This window comes from Meriones unguiculatus, chromosome 17, assembly GCF_030254825.1.
Source record: "Meriones unguiculatus strain TT.TT164.6M chromosome 17, Bangor_MerUng_6.1, whole genome shotgun sequence".
Classification (NCBI taxonomy): Eukaryota; Metazoa; Chordata; class Mammalia; order Rodentia; family Muridae; genus Meriones; species Meriones unguiculatus.
Genome location: NC_083364.1, coordinates 21,467,456 through 21,480,274, shown reverse-complemented (window position 1 = coordinate 21,480,274; position 12,819 = coordinate 21,467,456). Strand labels below are relative to the sequence as shown.

At 46.5% G+C, this 12,819-nt stretch overlaps 1 protein-coding gene across 1 annotated transcript in view; it reads right to left on the bottom strand.

The window, feature by feature from the left end:
• Positions 1–12,819, bottom strand: part of Pi4ka (phosphatidylinositol 4-kinase alpha) — a 117,715-nt gene that overhangs the window by 7,264 nt on the left and 97,632 nt on the right. The window contains exons 35-44 of the mRNA XM_021654527.2: positions 12,155–12,262; positions 10,597–10,724; positions 9,016–9,135; positions 8,675–8,754; positions 8,370–8,563; positions 6,991–7,081; positions 5,121–5,288; positions 4,282–4,335; positions 2,845–2,965; positions 1,072–1,201 (exon numbers count right to left, since the gene is read on the bottom strand). Of these exons, the coding sequence (XP_021510202.1) occupies positions 1,072–1,201; positions 2,845–2,965; positions 4,282–4,335; positions 5,121–5,288; positions 6,991–7,081; positions 8,370–8,563; positions 8,675–8,754; positions 9,016–9,135; positions 10,597–10,724; positions 12,155–12,262 (1,194 nt within the window). The remainder of the gene's footprint in view (positions 1–1,071; positions 1,202–2,844; positions 2,966–4,281; positions 4,336–5,120; positions 5,289–6,990; positions 7,082–8,369; positions 8,564–8,674; positions 8,755–9,015; positions 9,136–10,596; positions 10,725–12,154; positions 12,263–12,819) is intronic.

Here is a 12,819-nt window from a genome sequence, read left to right as displayed (position 1 = left end):
CTGCTACAGTTTTTACACATGCTGAGCACACACTCATTATTAAGATGTCCATATTGTCCCTGCCCTCCCCCTGTGTGTGTGTGTGCGTGTGTGTTAGCAAATAGGCCAGGGACCAGGGGGACTGGCCTGGAGCAAGACTGAGGTCTAGACATGTCCAAATGCTGAAAATCTCATCTTGAGACCAGCAGGAATAAGGATGGCTCCCTGCCTGTTCTGGGCATCCATGTCCCAGTACATGTAGCCTTGTGACCCCCACCTCTTCACCTCTGAGGTAGTTACAAAGCCTGTTGGCCAGGTTTCAGGTTAAAACTTTCTATTGCCATAGAAGGGCTTGTCTAGCTACCACATGGACTTCATCTTCGTGCAAATAAAGCATTCTCAGCACCTCAGCCCTAGCCAACATTGTGCGCTCACTCTGAAACCCTACCCACTTCATCAAGGTTATAGAGCTCTATTCCCACAACGAAAAGAGCTGTTTCACTGAAATCCATCTCAGAGAGGCTAACACTCCCCTCCCATGTTGGACCAAGATCCTGCTAACTTACCCTCCAGATTAAGCTTTGTGTCTGGACACCCTGAGCCAGAAGTAAACCTGGAACAGCAATGTGTATGTCTTTTGTTTTTTGAGACATGGTCTATGTTGTTCTGGCTGTCTGGGAAATCACCATGTAGGCCAGGCTGGCTCCAAGCTCACAGAGATCCACCTGCCCCTGCCTCCCCAGTGCTGGGATTAAAGGTGTGCATATGCCTCTATGCCCAGCTACATTTTTCCCCTTAAGCTGACTGCCTCAGGTGTTGCTGTGACTTCCCTGCCCTTTGTGTCTGTAATCATGGCCCCTGGAACAGAGTAAGGACTCACAATGAATGCAGCAGGAGCAGCAGCCTGCACACACACTGAGGGCAGCTTAGGGAGTGAAAGAAGCCAGGGAGAGCTGCGCCCACTGCTCATCTCCCTAGGTCACCTTGGGCAATGTCAAATGTCCCATGCAAATGGGCAATGCCCTGAAAGCTACATGGGTGGAGAGGCCGGGCCAACATCGACAGTAGCTGGGGTGAAAACAAGCCACTTACTTGATGATGGCTGACACGTTGGTGATCTTGTTAAAGAAATCAAATTCCCGCTGATAGAAATCTTTGGCTGGGCCTGATAGGGACCCTGTGATCTCTTCTACTAACTGCTCCAGAAGGTCACCAATGTCAGCTGAGGAGACAAAGATGGTGAGTTTTATGGTTGCCATGAGACCCTTAAAGATATTTGCTAGACAGCCAGGCTAGGGGATCTCCCAGCACTGTCATCATGTGGAATGGACTCAGCAGATCTAATAGAGGCCGAAACATGCCATCATGTCCTGATTCTCCACACACACTGGCCACGCTGTTAAGTAAGCTGCTAGCCCCTGACAAAGTCCTATGTGAAATAAAGCAACACTAATGGTTTGTTTTGATTTAGGGTCACAAGTGGCCCAGGTTGACCTTGAACTTGTGACCCCCTATGCCTCCACTTCTCAAGTGCTATGTTTACAATTCCTTTTTAAAAGATAGGGTTTCACTTAGTTGAGGATAGCCTGAACTACTGATCTTCCTGCTTCTACCTTCCAAACTGTGGGATTATATGTTACCACACCCAGCTTTTTATAGTTGTTTGTTTGACACAGGGGTTTCCTATATATTCTCAGCTGGCCTGGAACTCACAGGCTTCTGAATCCTGAGATTAATGACATGTACCACTACACCCAGATTTTTTTTTCTTCCTTTTTCTTTTTTTCTTTTTTTTGAGACAGCTTCTTATGGGCAGCCAATCATTGTGGTGCACACCTTTAATTCCAGCACCTAGAGGCAGAGATAGCTGAGTTGAAGGCCAGCCTGGTCTATGGAATGAGTTCCAGGACAGGCAAGGCTACGTGCACACACACACGCGCGCGCACGCACACACACTGTTTCAAAGAAAACAAAACGAAAATCAAAACTATAAGGGGGAGGGGAGGTATGCCAAGATTGAAAGCACAGAAGTGACAAAAGTAAGGCTTTGCTTTTGATAATCACGATGCAACTGATGAAACTGTTGAGAAATACTGTGGCAAGGTCCTTTCTGAATAAGAGGTGCAGTCTGCTGGATCTGAGAGTTTGTTGAGTAGATCTGGATACTTTATGTGTCATGGAGGGAGCTTTGGTTGTGGTGGAAACTGTGGTGGAAGAGGGGGAGGCTATGGTGGTGACCTGGTTATAGTAGCAGAGGAGGCTATGGTGGTAGTGGACCAGGATATAGAAATCAAATGGTAGAGGAGGAGGATATGATGTAAATCAGTAAAGGAGGAAATTTTGGTGGCAGTAACTGGTGGTGGTGATGGTAACTATAGTGATTTTGGAGATTATGGTGGACAAAAGCAATCAAATGATGGTCCCATGAAAGGGGAAGTCTTGGTTAATGAAGGTCAGGTGGTATTTATGAATCCGGTGGTAAAAGTGGATATGGAAGGTTTTCTTTTGTTCAGACAGGGTCTCAGTGTGTAGCCTTAGCTGGCCTGAACTTGCTTCTTAGAACAGGCTGGCTTCAAGCTCAATAAAAATTTGCTTGCCTCTGCCTCCTGAATGCTAGGATTAAAGGGGTATACCACCCCAGGCTCTTTAATTTACTTTAAAGTGTGTGTGTGTGTGTGTGCATACGCACACTATGTCACGCATGTGGAGGGCCAGAGACAGCTTGCAGGAGTGTGTTCTCTCCTTCCACCAGGTGTGTTCCAGGTTGGGGTAGCACAGACCACAGTGGCCTCTGAGAAAGCAGAAGCTGCCTGGTCTCTAAAGACGATGGTGATGGGGAGAAGCCAGAGAGACCAAAATACTCACGGTCTTTCTGATGCCCTTCTTCATCGAGGTAGATATTAGTTTTCATGTTCCAAATAAACTGGTGTGCCAGAAGCTGGGATTTGGCTGCAGCCCAGAGAATGTATTCACGCACGTAGCCCATCTGCAGGTTAAGGCCACAGTCAGCTTCACTCCTCGAAGAAACTCTCCCTAACCTAGTACAAGAGGTTACTCCCACTACTTGGCTGTGTGGTTTCCAGCATGGTGGATGTACCCTTTAGAGTCAGTACTAAACCTAGCCCAGGGGCTGGGTGAGTAGCCAGGGCTGGCTGCTGGACCTCCTGTGTTAGTTCCCTTGGTATTTAAGAACCATGACTCTCACTTTTTATTGCTGTCAAATATAAGAAACTAGTTGGCTAGGTACCAAAAAGTCTCTTATGAGGTTGTACAGAGTACTGCTCCAAGGTGACAGGATTCAGAAAACTGTGGGGTCACAGGGGAGCATGTAACCCACACACTGAGGGCTGCCATCCTAAAGCACTCTTCTCTTTTCCATTTTGTTTGCTCCCCACAATTATCTGGTAGTTCCAGACTTTTTTTTTTCTTTCTCTTGTAAATCCTTTCTCTTTGGTATGGGTATGCATGTGCATGTGTGTGTGGTTGTGTGGGGATTTCAAAGGTTGACACTGGGTGTCTTCCACAGTCATTCTCCACAATAGTTTTTGAGACACGGTCTCCTACCAAACCTGGAGCTTGCTGATTTGGTTAGACTGGCTGGCTGGCTGGTCCCAGGGAGCCTTACTTCTGCCTCCCAGCTCTGGGTTTACAGGTGATACTATCCTTGGCTTTTTACACGGATGCCAAGGACTGAATTCAGGACCTTATGCATACATGGCTGTAACTTTATTATGCCATCTCATTTTGCCTGTAACTCCTGGTTTTGATGAGCCAGCTCACAGGATAAGAACATGTACACTCTGGCAGAGGCCTGGAGCTTAGTTCCTAGCACCATATTAGGCAGCACACAACTGCCTGCAACTCCAGGTCCAAGGGATCAAGGACCTGAACACACACATACACATAACTGAAAAGAACAACAATAAAAAAATAACCCTTTCAAACCATGAGCGTAAATGAGGGGAGTAGCTCACACCTGTGCTCTCAGGAGGGTGTCCACCTGACACAGCTGAGCAGAGCACACCCTTCAGCTCACGTAAGCCTCCCCACTTCCCAATGGGAACAGCCAGGCTGAGGAAGCATGTCGTCTGTTGACACCTGACCCACAAGGGGGGCTGTAGACCAGGCTTCCCACCAGAAGGAAGCAGCTAGAAAATGTACTGGCACCCACCACTCTGCAAAGCATGACTGGGCAGTCCTGTTCCTGAGGGAGCCTAGAGCTTGTTTGAGCTGGGACCTAGGGGCCATAGGCAGCAATATGCACAGCTCTTGGAGGAAGTGGAAAGCTGTGTCAATACTTACCTTGTCGTATCTGAGGGCCTGCACAATCTGGGGGATGTAGAACAGAATGGCATCCTGTAGAAGGAGAAATGGCTGTGATTTTAGAGGTTATAACAATTAAAACAGTAATGAGCCCTGGACTGCAACACTGCATCCTGCTGGAGAACTGGGGAAGGTTCAGAGGATAACAGTATCCAAGGCTTGCCAACACACACCGGTGAAAATAAACAAGCAGGTGACTTACCTACAAGCCTGCCCCAGGTAAATGGGCTGAAAGTTACTACAAACTTGCTGGTGCTGAAACTGTAGCAAGGCAAGCAGGGCTCTAGAACATTCTACAGAAACTCCCCTGCTACAGACCTGCCACCTTGGCTACCACATAGAATCCCCAAGGTCCCTGAACATTTGTTGTTGGGTTAAGAGGCAAGGATACACTGCTAACCTCTCAGAGCAAGGACTAAATTTAAACGTTCTTTTTAACCAAAAAATCCAATTAAAGATTTAAGAAAATGAACAACAACAAAACAAAATCACAATTAGAAAACACATATAAATTACAACTTAATTAATCTTTTTGTTTGTTTATTTGTTTGTTTGTTTGAGAAAGGGTCTCATTGCAATTCTATCTGGCCTAGAACTCAGAGATCTACCTGCCTCTGCCTCCCTAGTGTTGGTATGAAAGGTGTGTGCCACCACAGCCCAAATTCATCTTCTGCAACTATTAGAAGTCAGGAAGAAAGACATGTTTTAGATGAATCCACACAGTTCGATGCATGCCAGGTTGAGCTGTCTTATATCTACCCACTTTACCACACTGGGCCAGCTGTACCCTCAGCTAGCTCGAAGGGCTCTGGACTCACCGGAGGGAAGGACCGAAGGACTTTGACCCCATACTGTGCAGTGAGAGGGTGTGGTGGGTACATGCTGGAGAAGTAGGAGAGGCCAGTGGGTGGGTCCGTGGGTGCCCAGCATAAAACATGGCTGAGCTCCGGAGCATCGGCATCAATGGTATGCCAGGTGACGAGGAACTAGGGAGAAAGTTAAGAGAGGAAGAGGTCACAGCCTATTAAAAAATGGCCGAAGTAAAGGGTGACAGGCCAGGCATAGTCATGCACACCTGTAATTCCAGCATGCAGGAGCCAGAGGCAGGCAGATCTCTCTGAATTTGAGGCCAGCCTGGTCTACATGGCAAACTCTAGGCCAGGAAAAGAAAAAGTGGCAATAAAATGGAAAATGCTTCTGACATGTTATGCAAAGTAGCATAATTGCAATAAATGTGAGGGCCTGGGAGCTCAATGGGTGGTGTGTTCCAGGTTAGTATATGCTGATCCCCAGCACATAAAACCAGCTATGGTTGTACACACCTGTTCTCTTACAACATGGCAGGTGGAGAATGGAGGATCAGAAACTCAAGGACATCTCTAGCTACATAGTGAATTTGAGGTTAGCATGAGATATAAACAGAATTGAAGCAGACTAAATATTTCCTATCATAAACATAATAATTACTATACACATGAAGTAGAAAATGCAGGGAATTAAAAAACATCATACCACCGAAGCTACCTGGTCTCTCTCGGTGTGATAGATGTAATAATAATTTTGTTTTAGACACAGGGTCTCATGTAGCCTAGGTTGTCTTCAGACCCAGAGACCTGCTCGTGCCTCATGACTGCTGAGATTAAAGGCGTGCACCACCACACCCTGCATCATAAGCATCGTTATTATTTGGTGGTGCTGAGACTGAATTCAAGACTGCCGAGGGACTTTTCTGCTTCACTCTGTATTATATTAGCAGCCCTCGTTAACTTTAACAACTGCTATTTTACGTGTATATGTGTTTGCCTGAATGTGTGTCTATGTACCATGTATGTGCATTATCTGCAGAGACCTGAAGAGGGCAGTGGATTCCCTGGGACTGTAGTTAACAGTTGTGATCCACCATGTACATGCTAGAAATTAACCCCGGGATTCTGGGAGAGCACCCAGTGCTGAACCACCGCACCATCTCGTAAGCTCCACTTATTTCTTTTCCACTATGCAGACCACGCTGGCTTCAAACTCACTGACATCTGCCTGTCTCTGTTCCTGAGTGCTGAGTTAAAAAGGTGTGCACCAACATCCTGTTCTGTTTCTACTGAGACAAGGTTGTCCAGGCTGGTCTAAAATTCACTTTGTAACCTAGGCAGGCCTTGAACTTATGATCCTCCTGCTTCAGTCTCCCAAGTAGCTAGGCTTATAGACCTGTACTGGTGACCAGACCCAGCAATGATGGTTAGTACCAACTTAATTGAGAAATGCCTAGATTAATAAAGCACACCTTTGAGTATGTCCATGAGGTCCAAAGGACTGGATCCTGAGGGCTGTGACCTGATGAATAGATTAACCTTTTGATGGCTTCACAATATGGTGGACAGTGTCTGGGGCCTAGGTGAAGGAAGTGTCCCTGTGGCATGTACGGAGGCTGTGCTTTGCCTGGACCTTCCTGTATGCTCCTGCTCCTCTGTCCATCTGCCAGGATGTGTAGCTTCCTCCTGCATATGGTCCTGCCACCATGAGGTTCTGCTCAGTCATATGAGGCTGAGCCATCTCAAACACAGTCAAAATAAACTTTCTTTCCCCAGGTTGTTCTGTCAGATGCTTGGTCACAGTGACACAGAGTAACCACACCTCCCGGAAGACACTCCAGGTCTAGTTTGAACTTGAGCTGGTGTATGTGGGCTGTGCTACCTTGATGGCTTCAGGGACATCACTAACAGCTCCTGGGTCCAACCGAACAAGACGGGTCACTTCGTTTCCAATGGCTTCTGTATTCTTGAACCTACAATGCACAGGAGAGTTGGATGGGGGAGCCTTAGCAGCAGGTATATCACTCACTGCAGAGCCTACAGAAGCACTCAGCTGGAGTGCTTTAGATCAACACCATATGACAGATATCTAAATGCTGTGGGCAGGTAATACATTACAATGCCTGACAAGGACCCTTTCAAAAATTATATCATTACAACATTCACGAGGAGGAGAATGCCACAAGCTGAGGCCACCCTGGGTTACACAGAAATCTTGTCTCAAGATGGCTTCGTGGACACTCTCCTTCAAAGCAAAAAACGAAATAAACAAAACAAATAAAAGGAAATGGTAGAACTTCCTTCCGAAAGAACTAGTCATTCACTCAGCCTCTCACCATCCTTCTCTCTTTGCCCTGGCCCTCTCTCTCACCATCCTTCTCTCTTTGTCCTGACCCTCTCTCTCTCACCACCACAGCTCTTTTTGCCCTGGCCTTCTCTCTCACCCTCCTTCTGTCTTTGCCCTGGCCCTCTGCAGCAACCTAGCTATGGCTCAGCCTCTTACCTCACTCTAAACCCACAAGGCCCCTCACCTGGTGGTTAGAGGGCAGAAATAAGACTGTGGGTCTCCATAAACATTGTGCATTGAAAGGACTTAAGAGAACAGCCTGCTGTTCTGGGACTGAAGACCAGGTAGAGGAAATAAGAAAGCGGTTCCCAGTTATACATACCTCCTTAGACGTAGGAAGAAGGCTGAGGGACCATGTGGGGGTATGTCATTGGGCCTCTGCAGCCCATCTCACTTATTGTCATCAGTCTAAAGGTTCATTTCTGTCTGAGAGAACTACCTTGAGAGAGGTTATGGTACACTAGGTAGCCAGCCACAGCAGGAGCATCTGCTTTCAGCTTGAGCTGGAAGATGCCATTAATCAAACACGACCCAAACTCTCCCAAATTGTTTCTGCGGACGACCTCCCAGGAGGGAGGCCTTTACAAATTATAAGCGACTCTGTCATTTGTTTTAAAAAAAGTGCCCGGACCTTGTGAATGCTAGGTGAGAGCTTTACTACTGAGCCTACACTCCCCAGTGATACATGGTGGCTCTAAATTCGTCCAGATACTACCTTCTTGAGCCCTAGATGTTGTGGCACCTAGGTAGGAGCTGACAACATCTTAAGGGTCACCGTGTGGCCTCTGCACAGACTAGGTGAGTGTGCTGAGTGTTCTTGACATGAGCCATGATGTATTTCATGGCTCTCATGATACAGCTGGCAGGCTACTGCCCTAGACTCCTGCTGAAACTGGAGTGACCAAAAGGCCTACCTGGCTGGCAGCTGCACAGCGAGGTAAGGAGAGATGCTCCAGGCAAGGTTCACATTGTCCTTCCACTGCTTCTCACTCAGGCTGATGTACTTGGACCTCCAGTTGGCAACACTGTTCTCTCCTGCCTGGTCCAGCTCTAGTTCTGGGGCTGACAGTGGGTTGTACCAAGTGATGAGACGCTCAATTTCAGTGGCCTGGTGAGACCAAACACAGTGTCCAGTGCACTGCAGGTGTGCACATGCTGTCCCCGCCCTAGGTTGTTATGTTGTCACACAGTGGGAAGTGGCTGTGGCCACGGGTCTTACCAACAGTGACAACAGCAGGGTCCTGCGCTTCATGTAGTACTTGTGCAGCTGGGAACCCCGGTTGGTTTTCTTAGACATACCTGGGGAGCAAAGACGATCACGGCCATTGTCCTTTGAGGCCATGGCCACTTATCTGCCCTGTGTTTTCTTTAGGTGGTGTGTTGGCAGCTGAAACAAAAACCTTGGCCATGTGTTCTGCCATCCCCAGTCTCTGCTATTCTAGAATCTAGAAGAAAATGCCTTTTAATGTCCTGTTCTGCCATCTGAGTGTCTATCACACTACCAGGATGGAACTCAAGACTGCACTGAAGATGTAGGAAGTGCCCACTACCCTGACCAACCTGACTTTTTGGAGATGGTTGACATGCCACTGGAGAGGGGATAAGTGTTGATCCAGCCTTGTGTAGCCTGCTGCCGAGAGCCCACAGTTATATCCAAGTTGCTCCGGGTGTCCTGGTTATCTGTGGGCAAACACATTGTAGATTCTGAGATGAGGTACTCAAGATAAGGCATCACAAGGAAGAAAGCTCAGCAAGTCTTGCTTTGCAAGCACAGGTACCTAAGGTTGACTTCCCTAGAACCTACATTAAACAGTTTGGGTGTGGTGGCACACCCTTGTAATCCTGATGCTGGAGAGATGGAGGTGGTTTACTGGTAAGCCAACCCAGCCTACTGGGCAAGTTCCAGGCCAGTGAAAGTCCTTGCCCAGAAAAAAGAAAGACATCATAGAACTGGGCATGGTGACACACGCCTTTGATCCCAGCGCTGGGGAGGCAGAGGCAGATGGAGTTTGAGGCCAGCTTGGTCTACAGAGAGTGTTCTAGGACAGCCAGGGTTACACAGAGAAACCGTGTCTTAAAAAACAACAATAAGACATCATAAAGAAATGGGAGTCTTCAACAATAAGAAGGCACCTGGTGCCTTCAGTACTAGTGCTGGTTTTCTCAGCACTGGGATGGCTGGATGGTTTTGGAATAAGCCTTCCAGACTGAGCTTTCCAAACATCCATGAGTTCTTCTACTCTAACCATTCTAAATGGAGAATTTCCTAAAATTTATCATAGTCCTAGGTTTTAAAAATAGAATAAGAGAAGTACTATCAGTTTAAAAAAGTGGGCTTCTAAAAAAATTAAGTAATTATTTTATGTGCATTGGTATTTTTGCTTGCATATGTCTATGTGAGGGTGTCATATCCTGGTGTTACAGACAAATGTGAGCTGTCACGTGGGTGCTGGGTTATGAACCTGGGTCCTCTGGAAGAGAAGTCAGTAGTCTTTAACTGCTGAGCCATCTCTCTAGCCCTAAAACAATGTTTTCTATGTATGAGCAGATGAATGAAACAAGCCTTCTTTTTGGTTTGCTGCTGCTGCTGAACACGTTAGCATTTCTCCTGGACTGTTCTGCTCTTTACCCTGGAAAGCTACTTGTTCCAGTATACTCTGGCTATATGTATGTGTGTATATAGTATGTATGTATATATGTATATGTTTATACATATGTACACAAACACACACAGCTTCCTTTCAGACTCACCTCAGAGTCACTGTTTCCAGAAAACTGTCTTCAATGCCAAGTTTATGCCAAGTGCCTGTCCCAGAGGGGTGCCCCTCGAATCTCCTCTATTGATGTTATCTTCATTTGACTGCACCTTATGACAATGGATTATGCTGAATTTATCTGGGTATTCTGGCCTTACGCTACTGAGTGGGCATTTGGGAAGTGAGCTGGTCCAGGGAGAAGCTACAAGAAAGAGTGTCCTGCACTTGCTGTTTGCATCAGTGTAGGTTGGAGGAAAGGTAGCAGACAAGCAAGTACTTACTGGGTTTTCAACAATAGAAAGCATGGCCAAGATCAGGGCTGTGTGCTTCTCGGAACCACTCCCAGAGCACTCTGCCCTTCTGTACTCCTGTGGGCAGTGCTTACCTGGGGGAACGAGCTGGCTGGCGGTCAGGTACTTCTTATCTGAGAACATGGCAGTCCAAAACTTAATCATTATGCTTATGTCTTCACGCAGCCTCTTTTCTCCTTGCGTTGGGAACTTTGGTGGGCAACTTCAAACAATCAAAAGAGGAAAAAGGCTGAGTGTCTGGAGTCAGGGACCAGAACACGCTCACAAGGTAGTAACAGTGGACATAAAAGTTCACTCCTTTTTTTGGAGGTTACCAGCAAAAATGATGTTACTAACTCCCATTGGAGGTGTCCAGGTCTGTCTGCCCCATCATTACCCTATGTACCCTGTCCAGCTTTATCTACACATCTCAGATTGCCTGTAACTACACACACACACACACACACACACACACACACACACACACACACACACACACGTATATAGGGTGGCCTTGATCATGACTCTCCCAGCTCACAGCCTCTAGATCAATCAGACTGTAGGCATGTACCACCACACCTGGCTCACACAGCTTCTGGTGAGTGTACAGCCTACATCTGCAAAGACTCACACAGCTGATATTTGCAGGGTTTTGTGTAGCAATCATTTATAGTACCAGGAAAAGTAAATGGTATGCATTTAATCTATTTTTTTCCTGGAGACAGGGTTTCTCTGTATAGCCCTGGCTGTCCTAGAACTTGCTCTATAGACCTCCAATTCAGAGATCTGCTTGCCCCTGTCTTCTAAGTGCTGGGATTAAAGGCATTTACCACCATACTGGGAATTATTTTTTAAGTGCATTTTTTTTTTTTTTTTGAGACAGGGTTGCTTCTACCAGGGTTGCTTCTGTGTAGTCCTGGCTGTCCTGGAACTCACTCTGTAGGACAGGCTGGCATCAAACTCAGAGGTCCACCTGCCTCTGCTCTTGAGTGCTGGAATTAAAGCCTCAAACACAACTGGGACTACAGGTGTATGCCACTACCTGACTGCTCTTAATTTAGACAAATAAAACCAAGACCAAAAGTTAAGAGTTACAGGATGCTATATCATCTGAAATGAGGTGTGTGTGGGGGGGGGGACTGAAGGGGAAAGCCTCTGGGAAAGAAGTGAGTACTCTTACTATTGAGCCATTTCTCCAGGCTTGCTCCCTGTCCTTGCTTTTCTACTTTTAAATCTTTGTTTTGACACAGCAAGTTTAGTTATGGTTGCTAAGAAGAGCAGGGGCAATGGGTTATTACAGCAACATGGGCAATTGATTAGTTACAAAACCACTGAAGAAAGTATATCTATGCCTTCCAGGAACTATTAACTACCTGAAAAGCCTCAGGATCAGGGCTTATGAGCCTCTGTCCCTAATCTCTTAAATTAATTAAAGTCAAGGGAAAAATCTGTATGTGTTCCATTGGGCACCTGGTTCTGAGTACACATGGCTGAGGCTATTCCAATCTAGCCACACAAGGCCTAATGAAAGAGAGGGTAAGCATGAACCAGACAAACTATGTCCTTATGTAAGTTATTTCCTGGGGAACAAAGGTGAGACTTGTTGGGGTGAGGCTACGTCTAGGCACATGCACATGTAACTTGAGGTAATACCTGAAATAGTCAAAGGCCGTTGAGTATATCTTCTCTCGAAGCACATTTCGAATGGTTGCATTTGGAACCACATCAGCGTGCAGGAGGGACAGCCCCAGGGTCAGCAGTCTGGGAGAGAGACACAAGGTTGGAGCCTTGGTCAAGGGCTGAGCCTCAAGGGGTGTGGTCCCCTAAGCAAATCCCAGAACCCCCTTTGTAGTGTTCAGATATCCATGAATTCCTGATCCCCTTGCCTATGTTTTTTAGGTGCCAAAATTACAGTGTGTTTGGAAAAAAACAATCTGTGCATGGGTAAAGATATTGTTCAGTAAAGCCATAAAGTTAAAATAATTTAAGTAGCTAAGATAAAAGTTTTTCCTGTTCTAAGATGTAGTTTATTAGCCTAGCACCTCTGTAGAAGAGTGAGGCCTACACCACATCAAAACTGACCTCTGGGTAAAGAACTGAGTGGCTGGGATGTAGGGTAAAGAACTGGGTGAGTGGGTTGGGATGTAGTTTGTAGAGTGCCTGCCTAGCATGCATGATAGCCTAAGTTCTATCCCTAGCACTGCATAAAGTGAGTATGGAAAGACTTTTAAAACAAAACAAAACACAAGCTTCACTTTTGTGAGAGAAAAGCAAATGAACTCTATGATGTTATGACTGGGCCAAAAGTCCCAGACTCA